Raw genomic sequence first — 15,975 nt, 5'->3', positions numbered from 1 at the left:
CAACAGATTAATAAAAACATGTGAATCGTTTTGGGTGTAATGAGCAATCACAAAAGTAAATCCCTTACACTGCAATCCTTCTTCAACCTAACCTGGGCACTGCTTTGAACCCCCTCCCCGTTGCAACTGCACAGCAATGCTGCTTCAAATCAGCATGCCTTGTAATACACTTGTCATGTACTGCCCACTTCCCTAACAGACTCACCGTGCCCTCTTTTTTTGCTATTATACTGAAATGCGCAGCTCTGCAATCCTGTGAGTGTGGGGGTGCAACACTTCAGTGGCTGTTCTGTATTTGAGGGGCTCTGCTGTGTCTTTGTCGCTTTTTAGGTAAAAAGTGGGTGTTCTGTGCTCCTTCATGTCCGCATCGTCAGTTTGTCAGTTCCCCAGCCTGAGACTCTCGTTATGATTCACACTCACAAGTGTGAGCACTATAGGCCTAGCCATCGCCCCAAAATGGTGGCCGGAGTGATGTTGGTTTTCCCCCAAGACCCCCCCCCCCAGGCCCTTGGGTACTGAGCCCAAAAGCAACCGTCACAAAGATATGAAGCTGCAAAAGTGTGTGTAAGTGTGATTAAATAGATGAAAACACCGCCCTGTGCCTCTGCACTGCAGCTGCGAAGGGATGGGGGAAGTAAAGGGGCATCACAGAGTGACACAGGCACTACACACGGCTACAACATGCCCACTGCAAAATGCGAAGTCTGTTTGGGGAAGGGACAGATGGCTCACAAGCGGGGGGGGGGGGGACCTGTAGCAAACAAAAAACATCCCAACAAAACGACTCCTTGGAACTCCGCATTTTCCAGGCGAAAACTAGGGATGGCTGTGAAGTCACGAATGTGTCATCTGTCGCGAGGGGCCTCAACTCGCACCCGCCCCAGAGTAAAAGCTAGGTGTAAATGGGCCCCTGGTGCCTGCTCCAGATGAAACTTCTGGAAGGCACCATGTTGGAGAAGGCTGCTTTACACCCTAACCTGGAAGTAAGCCCCATTGAACTCTATAGGTCTAACTTCTGAGTAGACCTGCATAGGATTGCACTATGTGTTTAAGACCGAGGCCCAAGCACAGAATTTTCTACCGATATTTTTGACATATCCTCCAGAGAGAAAGAAGGATAATAAAACACCCATCCATTGAGGATTAGGGGTTTGAGCTCACAGGCTTCTTCCAGGCACGCTGAGGGATTCCTTAAGGAATTAAGCACTTAGCCCCTCACTCTTGTTTCTCAGGAAGCTTCCTTCGTGCACCTCCATCCAGTGCACGCTTATTCGGAAACAACCGAGCCTGTTCAATGAAGCTTACTTACAGGCAAGAGAGCACAGAACTCCACCCAGCAGACCGCTCCCCGCGCCCCGCCCCGTCGGGCAGGCGACTTGTTCTGCCCCCTCCTGGCGACTTAAAATGAGAAAGACTCGGGCCTGATCTACGCATGCGTCGGAAGTCGGGGAAGAATCCCGACAATCTTGAGAATGGACGGCACCCCTTCAGCCTGCAGAGGCGCGCGCGCGCTGCTTTCTAAACATCCAGCAGGCAGCAATGAAGGACGGTGGTGGTACCATAAACACTAACACATTTCTTATGGCATAAGCTTTCGGGGACTTGCGCCATAATAAATATGTTAGTCTCTTAAGGTACCACCAAAGGCTTTGTTGTTTTTGCTCCAACAAAACTTAACACCATGGCTACTCCTCTGGACATTTTTGAATGAACCCCCCATATACATTTTTTAAATATCCCCCACATTTTTTTTTAAACTATCCGTGCAAGTAAGAACAAAAACTAATATGAGGGGGAAACGTTCTGACTTGGCAGGCTCCCTTCCATGCTAGTTTTCTGCTCGCAAGGATGTGTTTGTTTACATGAACAGCACCGACAAATTTGATTTCCCACCTGCAGTCTTGAAATAGTACAGTCCATGGGCTGGCATTCAATGTTAGTCTAACTGAAATCCCATTCATTCCATTGGGTCTACTCTAAGTAGGACCAACACTGGATCCCAACCTCATTCTACCTACCGCCTCAGGACTTCACCACCTCATTTCGCTCCATGTGCAGATCAGGCCTCCGCGAGAGGGAAATGCGTGTGCGTTTGCCCTGCGTGAATGCAGCCAACGGAGAGAAACGGCACATTCAGAGAGAAAGGGACAGACCCTGACCTGGAAACCTTCGAGCCGCTCTCCCCGCCCTACTGAGGCCACTGGTGTTACTCCGGCCAGGCTTACTTAGCTCTGTTTTGTCTGGAGAGAGCAGGGAGATGGCTGGCGGCGAGTATAAGCTCTTGCTCGAAGGCGCTCAGCAGTTAGTGCTTGTCTGCACCAAAGGCGAGAAATATCTCCTCGAAGCTGGCATGCAACAGCTGGCGGTGCTGGAAAACGCCAGCGTGGTGATCGGCAAGTAAGTGTCTCTCCGGTTCGGTGCTCTTGCAAAAAAAAAAAAACCCTCACCAAAGGCAAAGGGATCGTTTTTGCTAGTTTGTTTCTGTACCTAGGCTTTTCAAATGACAGGAGAATAAAGGAAACTGCCAACGTGCGTTTTGTAACATCTTGCCTGAGGAAGAGATCTGGAGATCTTGGAAGCTTGCACATTTTTTGTGATCTTTGAGTTGACCTAATACAGGTGTTTCACTATATGGATTTTGGTGGTTTTCTTGTGTCCAAAACCAGTGGCTGCCTTTGTTTCTTGTTACACAACAACTGCTGGTTGATCAAAATGTGTGTGTGTGTGTTTAATGGATGAACTTCCTTGTAACCAATGAATTGGGCAGTTACTTTTGTACTAATAAAAACACCAGTTAATGAATTAATATTTCCGCATTGGTGATTCAAACAACACTACTAAATCACTTGTTTAAGGGGGAATCACTGTAAGCACATTGCTTCAGAAAAAGAGGCTTAGGGCTAGGGTGAAAAAGGTAACTCTGTCTCACCTGGTTTGCAACTGACCTTAGGGTTTTTGTTCATTTCCAGAGATGGCTGCATAAAGGCAGCTGGGGATGCAGGTGCCATTCGCAAGCAATTCTCTGGAGTGTCTTTTGAAAAAATAATTGATTGTTCAGGAAAGTGCATCTTACCAGGTTAGTTTACATTTCAGGCTTCCCTGCACCAAACAGAATGATGCAATGTTTATATAGGCAGAGATTATCTGCTTCAGTTAGTCAAACATTCTCTGAATTATTTTCCCTTGAAAAGAAACATGATGGCTCTCTTCTAGCTACTTTGGCAGTGGAGCTTTAAAATGGAAGTGTTTGGAGTAGATGTGTCAACTTTGATTTTGTGTGACCATCACCTAAGGCTGTGCTGATCCATGTGCTGATATGGCTAGGCTCTAGTCTGTATGGCCTATGAAGAATGGTTGAAGAGCCATTTGACACCTGTTTGGCAGTGGACAGACTCCATCAGACTCTCCTTCACTGGGAGTATTTAAGCAGAGGCTGGATGACATCTTTCAGGGATGCTGTAGTTGCATCCTGCACTGCAGATCCTGCATTGCATGGGGGGTGGACTAGATGACCTTCAAGGGTACCTTCCAGGTGTATGGTTCTATGACAGTCCCTATGTCACTTGCGCATTTTGGGTGTGATGAATTAGCATCTCTAACATCTAAACATGGCTTGGGTTGTCATCATATTTTACTGAAGAGCCAGTGTGATGCGTCCAGCATGCAGATTGTGTTGGGCAACTTGTAGCCCTTCAGATGTTTTGGACTACAACTCCCATCAGCCCTAGCCAGCAGCATAGTCATTGAGGAAGGATGATGGGTGTTCTAGGCCCAAACATACAAGAATCATGCTCTCTTAGACCAACAAAACTAGACTATTTCACCATCGATTGCTGTAGGGCTGGAGTGCAGAATGTCTTTCAGCCCAAGAGCCAAATTCCATTTTGGGGGTTTTGGAGAAGCTCTTGGGGGCCACATTCCAGTAGTGGGTGTGGCTGAAGTCCAAAGGGGCAGGACAAAGGGCAAAAGGGACTGAGCCAGAAATACAAATATTGGAACAGAAGCTTCTCCTCTGTTCAGTCTCTCTTTCTTAGGAATTTACTGACATACTGGACTGTTGAACCAAAATGCCATATGAAGAATGTTCTGACAAAACTATCAGTTCTTAAGGTTTGGTAATGTTCCCCTGTTTTGTTTGCTAGTGGATAAGTTAGAAATCTCCAGACTGTGCATTTACTAAGTTTGTTTTTGTTTTAAATTAGGTCTAATAGATGCACACACACATCCTGTATGGGCTGGTGACAGGGTTCATGAGTTTGCAATGAAGGTAAATTTGCATAAACAGAGAGGATTTGGGGATATCTTCTTTTGCACATGTCTTCCTTGCTTTTATGTGTAGATTAAGTTTTCCATAAAGTCTCATCTTCTGAAAAAGTGCAAATATTGTAGCATTATGTACAGTAGCACAGACAATGGACAACTTCAGGTACCTGGGAATGTGGAATCAGCGGAATGGAAACTGATGATGACGGATTTTGGAGGTTGTTGTGGGAAAAGGAAGAAGGAATGCTAATCGCTATGGATGGACTCCCTTGGGAAGGAATTTAGGACGCCTGGAGGTATCTCAGTGTGTAGAATCCCAGGAATGGAAAGAATATGATGCAGGTGAAGTCTTTCTCATCTTGCAGATTCAGCACAATAGTCATTTCTGTAGCCACAAGAGAGGTGAGACATCCTGAGCAAGAGTCATGGTGTAGGAGAGAGAAAAGTAACAAGGATGATAGCAGGGGGTAAGCCCACCCAGCTGAGACTTCATGTTGTAGCTCTCACATTTTCTGTGCTTAGAATCTCTATCTATTCTCCTGCTATGCAGGTGATTGGTTGTAGTTGGGGGGGCCCTAGAAGGTAGGTTAAATTTAGAAGGGTTGCCCTGAGTTCAAATAGTTGGGAGTATAATAGGATGAAGTGATATTCAAAGAATAAGAACACATCTTATCAAGGCTTAACTGGAGCCAAACTCAGCCCCTGAGTTTGTATTATTATTCTTAATAATATTATTATTTATTACATTTATATCCCACCTTTTCCTCTTGTAAGCAATCCAATGTGGTTTATATAGTCCCCCTCCCCTCCATTTTATCCTCACAGCAACCCTGTGAGGTAGGTTAGGCTGAGAGTCAGTGACTGGTTCAACGTCACCCAGTGAGCTTCATAACTGAGTGGGGACTAGAACCTGGGTCTCCCAAGTCCCCATCCAACACTCTAACCACTACACCACTGGCTCTTTTAGATTCCAACCCTCAGCCCTGGAACAACTTACATCATGCTGCTTCTTGATGGCCATGTCACATTTTTAGCAGACTCATGTTGAGGATTTAGCATCTTCCCGCAGTGAACCCTGTAACATTCGAGAAGGACACATGCATTTATTTCATTATGTTTAAAACCATAAAAGTGTGCTGCGTATTTTTATGATGCACTTGAACTGAAATAGATAATCATGTATATGCCTCACAGGTTACCAGGTTTGCTGCAGGTACATGGTAAACTCTGCAAATTCATGTATTCCGTTTTTAAAAATATGTTGGCATTTATCAGTTTACAACAGGTTAAATTACTAGTTAAATGTACACTTTCACTTGTTCTATGTTTCATATTCTGTGGAGCAGCTATGGCTTCTGTGGTGCAAACTACACATTATATTACAGCTGTATATGATGAACCCCTGATGCTCCCCTCCCCTCAGGAAGAGGCAATTTACATTGGAGAAGAGACAGGAGAGAAGATGGTGCTTAGTCCTTCCCCTAGCATCTCTTTTTCTCTGAAACTTGCCCACCGCTGTGCGCATGCTCTCTCTCTCTCTTCACACACTCACACACACACACACACACACACAGTTGTGGGACAGAGTAAGTTAGAGGGAAAAAGTGATTAGTGGAGGAAGGGTTAAGCGCTATATTCATTCCAGTTGCGAATCTCCTCCTCCTGGTCCTGAGGCATTTTGTGAGGGGAAAAGGGAGGATTGGGACTTCCCTACACATGGCTCCAGGGTGATATGTAATTTCCCCAATAACACATGTTTAACAGATAGTTTTGTTTTCTAGTTGGCAGGAGCTTCCTATATGGATATTCATCAAGCTGGAGGAGGAATCCATTTCACCGTGGAGCACACTCAGAAAGCCCTAGAGGATGAGCTCCTCAGAAGTTTCAGACATCGGCTGCTGCGCATGCTCAGAGCAGGCACCACTTTGGTTGAATGCAAAAGTGGATATGGTTTAAACCTAGAAACAGAAATTAAAATGCTCAGAGTGATTGAACGGGCTAGGCAGGAGCTGGACATTGGCATTTCCTCTACTTACTGTGGAGCCCACTCTGTTCCTAAGTAATATCATCTTTCTCTCTTGCCATTTCAAGCACTGTGCTATCTGTGCTAACAACAATAGATGTTGCTGGACTCCAACTCCCATTAGCCCCAGCAAGCATGAGCAAATGATCAGGGATGATGGAGCCCAGCAACATCTGCTCACCCTGCTATAACACATTATGTCCTTAATTTCCATATAAGGCTTATTTGGGTCACTGAGCTATTTTGTTTGAAATCTACAAAAAAGAGAAAGTTTGAGGGGATCAGTGCACTCCCCCCTCCCCAAATTGGTTTAAGGGTAACAATCAGAATTGGTGAACACATACAAACCCCACATTCTGGGAGACAATTCCTCTTCTGTTTACTGCAGACCCACAAGTAGCAGAATCAGCAGAGGAAACTTAGAGAACACTGGCAGAAAGATACTTTCACAATCTAACGAAAGCACCTGATACCACAGAAAGTATCTCATTCATGATATACTTCTATTGCCACCTCTTGTTCCTTATCAGATATGTGATGTGTGGAAGTGCCCTAAGGGTGACTTTTGAGCATAGTGAAGATGCAGGGAGAATGAACGGTCTGTGGGGTGCCTGGGCCTTCTTGTAATTTTAGCACATCTAGAAGAGATGCAGAAGTTTAGTTCAGACATGACAGAGCACACACAGAGACAGGCAGCATTAGGTGCCACTTGTGACTAATGTTCCCCTCATATATCAGAAGCAGGCAGACTTCAGGCGCTTCAGATCTACTTTGGGTATTTTTTATGGAACCAACAAGAGCCAGGTGCAAAATACATAGAATTAAAGAACAGGGTTCTTCTGAGCACATTCAGAGCAAACACAGAGATTTGTTTTCAGTACCAGAACTGAGCTCACAATCCTTTCACAAGAAGGCCACTCCTGGTTACACCAAAGCTTTCTGCATTTCAGTAGCCTAATTTAGGTGGGGGTGGAGGGGAAATCATTTTGTTGGTACTTTTAATTGGGAGCCAGAAACCCTTGCTTATCTACTGCGAATCATCTGAGCTCCCCCACCCCCATGCGCGCGCACACACACAAATGAATTCGCTCTGGATTCGGACGATGTGTTGTGTGTACAGTGATGGGTCTAGTGATGGGTCTTTAAAGACATGAAATATAGTCAAAAATATCAGCAAATACCAACATTATTTAAAACTGCTCATGTAACCAAGATAAAAGCCTCTTTCAGTTCTTTGGGTGCTTTTAACTTACATATATCTGTTTTTTATACACACAAAAACTTGGAGCAGAAAAAATTAAATGAAATTAATCTTGTGGCTTTCTTACATTTTCTGTTTCATAAGGGGCAAAACTGCCATTGAAGCTGCTGATGACATTATCCGCTTCCACCTTCCTAAACTGAAGGAACTTGAACTTAATGGTGAAATACATATTGACAATATAGATGTTTTCTGTGAGAAGGGTGTCTTTGATCTGAATTCTACAAGAAGAATTCTTCAGGCTGGGAAAGATATAGGTTTACAGATTAACTTCCATGGGGATGAACTGCATCCAATGAAATGTGCTGAGGTGCTTCTTTATTAATGGAAAAATATAAGACATATTTGCTTTTGAATTCTGCTTTGGGAATAGTAATGCCCAGGCCAGCTTATCATACTGAAAGTACTAAAGCATGACATTACAGTTCTGCAGTAAGCTACAAGAAAATGTAGGAGACAATATGTAAGGTCGCTGAGTTAAAAAGCTGGACCCTCTGACCTTTGCTGATCACTTTTTGCATTCCATTCAAACATTGACTTTGCTTATCTTTTCCTTCTGATGTAAAATAAAATAAAAAAGTTGGACATCTGATGACCTTCTTCAGCAATGATAGCACTGCTGGATAGTATACACATTTCAATAGTTACTGTTTATGTGTCATTGATATCTATCAAAGGGTTCAGACAGTTTCATTACCGGTCTTTAGTATTTGTTGTTTGTAATTCTATAGTATTTGTTAGTATACTGTTCAATCAAGACTAGACTCCAAAAGAATGCTTGCAATATCCCAAGTATATGTTGGGATATTTTACTTTAATGTATTATTTCTCTTTTTCCTGGTGGCAATTTTCCCAGTTTTTTGAGGAAAAAGTATGCCTAAGCAAGCATAAAGCAAAGGAAAAACCATGCAAATAAGCAGAAATATACTTACTAAGTCACTACAGGCGCAATACTATGGCTGCTAGTCAGCAGCTAGATGGCCATAGGATTGGTCAGTTCCTGGAGAGCCACCTCCCTGCCCCTGCTGCCTCGTAGGTGGTATGGATCATCCTGGGCTCCACGCTCAGAAGAGCAGCACAGAGCGGGGGGGAAGGGGACATTCATGGGGGTGGGATGGGGAGGGGAGTGCATAAGTGCCAGTACGACACTTCCTATGTGTCATCCGGCCTCCCCACCCTGCACTCCATCGTCCCGTGGCTAGACAGCCAAAATCATCTGTCTAGCTGCGAATGCAGGGTGGCTGGAGCACGAAGGAGGTGATCCCCTCCATGCTGCTCCTACCGTGCATTGGATAGGCAGTTGCCTCTGAGTTTGGAAGTGGCTACCTATGTTACCTCCACACAGGATTGCTCTGTAAGGATGCAATCCTATGCATGTTTAGAGAGAACATGGGGAATGCTGGCTGGGGAATTTTTTTCTGTTTAAACATGCATAGGATTGTGCCCTAAAGCCATCTGGAAGTCCATTCCTACTGCCTTAATTTCTCTCTTAATACACAGTGGCCATATGCAGACATCATGCTAAACCAGGGGTGCTAAACCTCTTTCAGTCCAAGGGCCAAATTCCATTTTGGAGAAGCTCTCGCGGCCCCATTCCAGTGGTGGGCAGGGTCAAATGCAAAAGGGGCAGTGTCAGAGGGCTGGATTGGGAACTCCAGAGAGCTTGAGGTTCTGCACTAGGGATGGTGGAGAATTCCGCCACAGACTCCAGTGAGGCCAGATTCTAAAGAATCCGTCCCCCCAGAGTCCGTGGCGGAATGGACCACTCAGTTCTGCCACCCCACGGAGTTCGTGCTGGCTGGATCCTACCTGCTGCCAGCTGTGTCCGTCCGCTGCCATCTGCTGCCGGTCTGTGGATGCAAATGGCGTCCGGCGTAGCGGACGCCATTTGCGTCCCTGCTCTTTGCCATGATAGGCTATGTAAAGATTTATGTAGCCTATCACGACAAAGAGCAGGGATGCAAATGGCATCTGCAGACCAGCACCAGACAGAAGTCTGGCATCAGACGGGCCCGGCTGGCAGCAGTATGGGCTCGCCGTGGAGCAGAGACAGCTGAGGAGGATTCCAGGGGGAGGAATGCTCAGGATTCAAATGCTCAGGAATGCTGGGAATTATAATCCAAAATATCTGGAGGGTACCAGATCAGGGAAAGCTGGTTTAAACCATGGTTTAGTATGACGGAAAAAAGCTTAGTCTCCTCCTGGGCTTATGTGCCCCCCTCTTTGGCCTAGGAGTTCAGAAGCATTTGCCTCCACGTTTAGTTAACCACAGCTTCCTGTAATGTCTAAATGACAAGCCACATTTAAGAAAAAGTAAAAGCTTCCAAACTCCTCTTCCTGGCTGCACTGGAAGAGGGAAGGGGTGGGGGAGCATCTGAACCTGGGAGAGGTTAAGCTAATTCATGTTGCACTCAATCATGGTTTAGCATGACACACGAATGTAGCCAGTAAATGTCTCAACCAAATGGTAGTGTTTTAGCATGCCTCCTATAATACATTGTTTTTCTAGTGCTATGATCAGTTACTATTTGTACAGTGTGCGCATGCACACGCATACACTGTATGCTACCTGGCACATTGCTTTTAAAACAGGAAGCAGGTTTTGATATGGCTACAGTGGGGGTGGGAAACCTCTGGGCTACAAGCCAAATCTTGCCAGCCTGGCATCCCAATCTCACCAGCCAGGGTTCCCTAGATGGCCCCACCTCCTTTTCCTGGCCCAACCTCCTTTTCCTGGCCCCACCCCCTTTCACCCAATAGCCAATTGTTTGGCAGTTTCCCAGCTTTTGTGCAGTTTCCCCCCACCCCCTCCAGTCTAAAAGCCTGAAATGCCTCTCCTAAGGCTTAGTTACTGGCAGGAAGGGCTTTTAGCTAAAATATGTTGGTATATTGGCCATTGTTTGCATTTTGGCCCAACCCCATTTGCCTTTGGGCTCCCTCACCACTAGAATGTGGCCCTCAGGGCTTCTCCGAAATGTAATTCAGCCCTCAGGCTGAAAGGGGTTCCCCACCCCTGGGCGACAGGGTCTGCTGTCTGTGCTGGAAATTGTAGGGCTTTTTTCTGTCTTCACATGCATAGATTGTGCCCTTGAATTCAAACCTTGTTTTGCCATCTCTTTAGCTTGGAGCTGACATGGGAGCTAAAGCTGTAAGTCACCTAGAAGAAATTAGTGATGAAGGTATTGCTGCAGTGGCCCAAGCAAAATGTGCAGCTGTCCTGTTACCAACCACTGCCTACATCCTGAGGTAATTCTAATATTTATTTATTATTTACGTATCTATTTATTTACAATAGTTATATAATGCTCCATATCTAGAACAGATTTCAGACCGGTGAACACAAAAAATAAAACAGTAAAAGAATAAAAAGATTAAAACACCACATTCAAATTATACTTGTTTAAAAACATAATGCCAATAAAAACCATGGCTAGTCAGTGAAGAGTGCTGTTTAAAGCGGGTGCCGGAAACAATGCAGTGTTGGTACCTGCCTGATCTCCAGGGGCAGGGACTTCCAAAGAAAGGGGGCCACCACGCTGAAGGCTCTTCTCCTGGTGGACTCCAATCAGGCCATAGGCCCATGTGGAACCATCAGGAGCAAGCCCTCCAATGACCTCAGTGACCAGGCAGGTTGGTAAGGGAGAAGGCGCTCTCTCAGGTTTCCTGATATCTATTAGGTTGCATTGTTACTTTCTGTCATTGGCAGCAAGTAGATACCATGCCTTTGGGATATTATTACTGGGAGGGTATTATTGCCTCCCAGGTATTGTTAGAGTGGTCCAATTGTACAGAGGCCCAACACGTGAAAAAAGCATGGGAAGATCACATGAACCGGAACCCCCCTACATGGCTGGATGCTCATGCAGTGGGCCTAGGTCACCATGAGGACTCTCTGGGTGATGGGGGGGGTCTCATGTGGTTCCTTCCAGCTGAATGTGTGAACTGGGACATAGAACCATCCCATTGCTTTCAATGGGACTGAACTCAACCATGTTTTGCCCAAATGTGTTCCTAACCGAGCTTTCCCCAATGGCCATGCTGACCATGGATAATGGGAGTTGCAGTCCAACACATCGTGAAAATTTTTGCCTGTGTTAAAAGTAATGTCAGCAATAGATACCTGTCAACTTGAATCTGCTGACTTTCTGTAACTATTACAATATAGTTTCCCTTTCCTATTAGAACTTAGTTTATTAGAACGTTTCTATTATTTCTATGAAATATTGCAATATTTATATTGCAATTCAAATGCTAATAACTAGTGTTCTTTTCTTTTTAGATTAAAACAGCCTCAAGCTAGAAAAATGTTAAAAGAAGGAATGATTATTGCTCTTGGCAGTGATTTTAACCCTAATGCTTATTGTTGTTCAATGGTAAGATGTTTCTTTAGAGGCTATTAATAGATACAAAAATATTCATTTTCTTCTCTCTGTATGATTGTGAAGTTCTATCAAGCTTGAGATATTTATTACTGTCTTGAGTCTTTGGGAATGGACAAAGATTCTATTTTATTTTGGGTACTAGCAGACTGGATGGATTTAATTACACACTTTGTAATTCACACATGAACGCTGGCCATTGCAAAGCCGTTGTCTCCCAATAGCTGTATACTGATCTGCAGAGAGCTATCAAGAAGGATATTTAAGGCTGGCCCTCTCATGAAGTGGGGTGAAGCACCTGTCTCAGGCAGCAGAGCAGGAGGAGTGGCAAATTGCACCACTCTTCCCTGCTGCCTCCAGTGGGTGCCCTGAAGAGCCCCGCTTGCTGCTCTCCAGCCGTAGGATTTGTCACAGCAGGAGAGCAGGGCCAGTGGGGCTCTCTGGAGCAGATGCCTACTTGGCTATGCTAGTGGGTGCTCTGGTGGGCCTTGCTGGTTTCACTCTCCTGCTGTGGAAAATGATGCAGCAAGAGAGCACCCGGCAGGACTTTCTGGAGCAGCTGCCTGCCCTCTGTTTTGCCTTGAGGGGATCCTCAGAGCAAAACAAAGTATGGGCAGCCGCTTTCATCCATCCACCCTTTGGCTCATGCTGAGAATCCTTTCAGTGAGAGCCTGGCAGTGGGGAGGAGTGATCAAGGGTGCTCTTGCGAGAGCCACACCAACCATTTCTTCCGGCCTTGTGGTTCTCCAGAGAGTCAATGTGGCAGCAGTGGTAAAGGGAAGGGGGGTTGGGGGTTCACAACAGGGGAAGGAGTGGGGGCAACATGGTAAAGGAAAGGGGGTGCGCAATGGCTTGTGCAGACCCTGCTTTCTGATCAGCACAGACAAACCCTGCATTTCTTGAAAGCAAAGTTAAATTTGTGTTGTTTGAAATTAACCTCTGTCACAGTGAGCTTGGTTGCGCAACAATGTTAGAGAGATGATTGAGGGACCATTGGTTTTATTTATCTGTGTAGTGAATTCAGGTATACCTTCCCTCTATCATTAGCTTATGGTAATGCACCTGGCCTGTGTAAACCTGAAAATGTCCATGAAAGAAGCCTTAGCTGCTGCCACCATTAATGCAGCTTATGCTCTTGGGAAATCACACACACACGGCTCCATAGAAACCGGCAAACAAGGAGACCTCATTATCATTAACTCACCAAGGTAAGTATATAAATTGCTCTTTAAGGCCTAACTAATATTGGTATAAACAGGAAAATTCTATACTCAGAATAAACTAAGTAGATCATCCAATTTGGATGGCAACATCTGGGATTCTATTATTGATGATGATGATGAATTCAGTTCAATTCAATTGCAATATTTTAATTTTCCACCCAATTCAGAATATTTTGACCAGAAATGAAAAAAAGAAAACCCCTGTCTTTGACCATGGCCAACATTCCTTTTAATTCAGCAGATGTTGCTTCACCCCGTAGAAGCTAACACAAGGCTATCAATGGCTTTATGCTACCTCCAATGTCAGAGGCAGTATGCCTATGTACACCAGTTGCTGGGGAACATGGGTAGGAGGGTGCTGTCCTGCTTGTGGGTTTCCCACAGGCAGCTGGCTGGCCACTGTGTGAACAGAATGCTTGACTAGTTGGATCCTTGGTTGATCCAGCATGGCTGCTCTTATGTTCTGATATGCCAGCCTTGCCCTGGGGAACATATTATTAGCATCAATCTGATGGGTGTGCAGATTTTCCATGGGGACTGGAGCCTTGACCATGACTCTTGTATCTGTGGAGGTTGCTGTACATGTGTAGGCACTAGGGATGTACAGACTGTGTAAAATCTATTCCATCTGTGTTTTGTGGTTTGTCAAGCACCTTTCATTCTGTTGTTTGCCCGTCATCAGAACAAGATTTTTTTAGTTTCCGAATTTGCGCAAGTTAGCATTTGCGCAAATGCGCATTGGCACAACTTCACATGTGTGAAACAATTTCCCCATAATGTGCATTTCTGTGCTTTAGCTTAATTCACATTTCTGGCCATTTTTTTTTTTTAAATTGCATATTTTTCTACAGATGAAATTTGCACAACATTTGGGAAAGTTGGAAAAACCAGTCCGCAAGTCTGTGGAATCTGCCTGATGGGCAGGGGGCGGGGGGGAGGAGCTGTCTGCTGCGGAATCCATGGGTCAGAGCCATAAAAATCTGAACTCATTTGGTTCTGTTGTGGATTTCTCCAACAGCCCTAGTAGGCAGTCTTCAGACTTACTTTGATATATGTCACGTATGGGTGTGACTGACTTATACATCAGCATCTAGCCCACACATTCTAGATAGCCTCTCCAGGGTACCAAACACTTGATAAGGGCAGCTCGGTCCTACTCATCAGCTTTAGCCATAGCTGTACAGATCATAACTTGAACCAATGGGGCTTGTGCGAGATGCAATACATGACAAGTTCTTGCTGGATTACCACTCCATCCTTGGCTTTACCATAAGACATGTCCAGGCTTGGTTTGCACCTACCCTCTAGGGTTGCCAGCTCTTGAAATCAACATTCTGGTACCAAGTGGGAACTGAGGTCAAAGCCCTGTGAGTGAGAGGGCTACAGTTAGAGCAGGTCTAGGGGTGGAGCCCAACAGTTTTTGTTGTTCCCAGAACAGACTCCAGGGCCAGTCTTCATGGTTAAAGAAAAGCTCTCCGGAATGCTGATGTGGTATATGATGGAATGCTTCCATGTGTACCTGTGGCATGGTTAAAATATCAGAGAAATCTAGCCTTTTCCCTAACATGCTAATTTTCGATGTGCAGAGAGGAGAAGCTAGGCAGGCAGGCATGTGTGTGCACATCTGTAAATGTCTGTAAATGAGGGAGATTTTGGATATGTGACCGTCTGCTTGCCTTCTGTACGACGTTTCTGTTTCTGCAATTTGACTCTCCTGATTCCTATTTTGTCCAGCACCCAAAATACTTTGTTGTTGTTTTTAAATATAATTATATTATACTTTACAACATCTTTTTAGATGGGAACACTTGATTTACCAGTTTGGCGGCCATCAAGAACTGATTGAGTATGTCATTGTTAAAGGAAAGATTGTCTATAAAAACGACAGCATACTGGACTTCTAGGTACTTCCTGTGAAGGCTGAATACAGCAGTTGCCAGAATCCCTACAGCACACAATAATGAACAGGGTCTCACATCTATACAGAAACTGCATGTCACATCACATACACTTGCTTACGGGATAAAACTCCAGTTCAGTGGTTTCTATTTTCCTTCTTCCATGTTAACCTTAACCTTCTGCCTGATATTTTCAGGGAAAACTCTGAAATAAACCTAAATATGTATAAAAACTGTCTCTGGCTTTATCTGTTAATGAAGACGATAGTCTACACCCTCATGTATAAAGATATCAAAGAGATTTTTACAGGGAGTCCTTGCGTACGTCGGACATTTTCACAACTCACGTTCAGTAGTAACATTTGTGCTGCGTGAGGGAGGATACGGCGGCCGGGATTCAAAGGACTGCATAACTACTTCTTCTTTTGAATTGCCACCACCCCACATATGGAAAATCACTTAGTAAGAGAACTTCACAAAGCATTTTGTGCTATGACATTAGAGTCAGTGGTGCTACAAGGGCTGAAGACAACACGCACACACACTGCCGCCAAATGATCATTCAGAGCGTGGCAGATGATGGGGGCTGCAGCAAATAGGCCTGGAATTAGCTTGCTGGGGCCCACCAGGGCTGACGCCGGTCACTGCAGCATCCCTTCTTATTTTAAAAAAAAATGTATAATATTTTTTCAGCTAGGCGTGTACATGGTTACAGACGCTCATTTTATTGTTTCTGGTCTTAAATATGTTATCCTTTTCTAAAACAAAAAGGTTCTTAAGCAGACTCCATGTTATTGCTGTAGTCATGATAGTGCTATGATTTAAGTGAGTTTAAAATGTGAAACAAACTGCATACGCTCAGAGTAGTTCTTTTTTATCAGGATTGGCAGACAGATTCCCCCCCCCCCCCCCCGGCCCTTCTAATATA

The 15,975-nt window shown here is 44.8% G+C and overlaps 2 protein-coding genes across 2 annotated transcripts in view; one reads left to right on the top strand and one right to left on the bottom strand.

Moving 5' to 3' along the window:
- The window catches only part of CCDC38 (coiled-coil domain containing 38), a 35,794-nt gene extending 33,479 nt beyond the window's left edge, over nucleotides 1–2,315 (bottom strand). The window contains exon 1 of the mRNA XM_084810229.1: nucleotides 2,019–2,315. The gene's annotated coding sequence lies outside the window, so the exon portion shown is untranslated. The remainder of the gene's footprint in view (nucleotides 1–2,018) is intronic.
- Nucleotides 1,443–15,283, top strand: AMDHD1 (amidohydrolase domain containing 1). Its single transcript, XM_084810232.1, has 9 exons — nucleotides 1,443–2,397; nucleotides 2,970–3,076; nucleotides 4,203–4,267; nucleotides 6,045–6,322; nucleotides 7,632–7,857; nucleotides 10,669–10,793; nucleotides 11,827–11,920; nucleotides 12,974–13,134; nucleotides 14,948–15,283. Exons 1-9 carry the CDS (start codon nucleotides 2,258–2,260, stop codon nucleotides 15,051–15,053), a joined length of 1,302 nt encoding a protein of 433 aa, XP_084666358.1. The 5' UTR covers nucleotides 1,443–2,257; the 3' UTR covers nucleotides 15,054–15,283.
- The last annotated feature ends 692 nt before the right edge of the window (nucleotides 15,284–15,975 follow it).

Source organism: Heloderma suspectum, chromosome 7, assembly GCF_057233095.1.
Source record: "Heloderma suspectum isolate Gila_16-S chromosome 7, 16-S_ref, whole genome shotgun sequence".
NCBI lineage: Eukaryota > Metazoa > Chordata > Lepidosauria > Squamata > Helodermatidae > Heloderma > Heloderma suspectum.
This window is presented reverse-complemented; position numbering and strand designations above follow the sequence as displayed.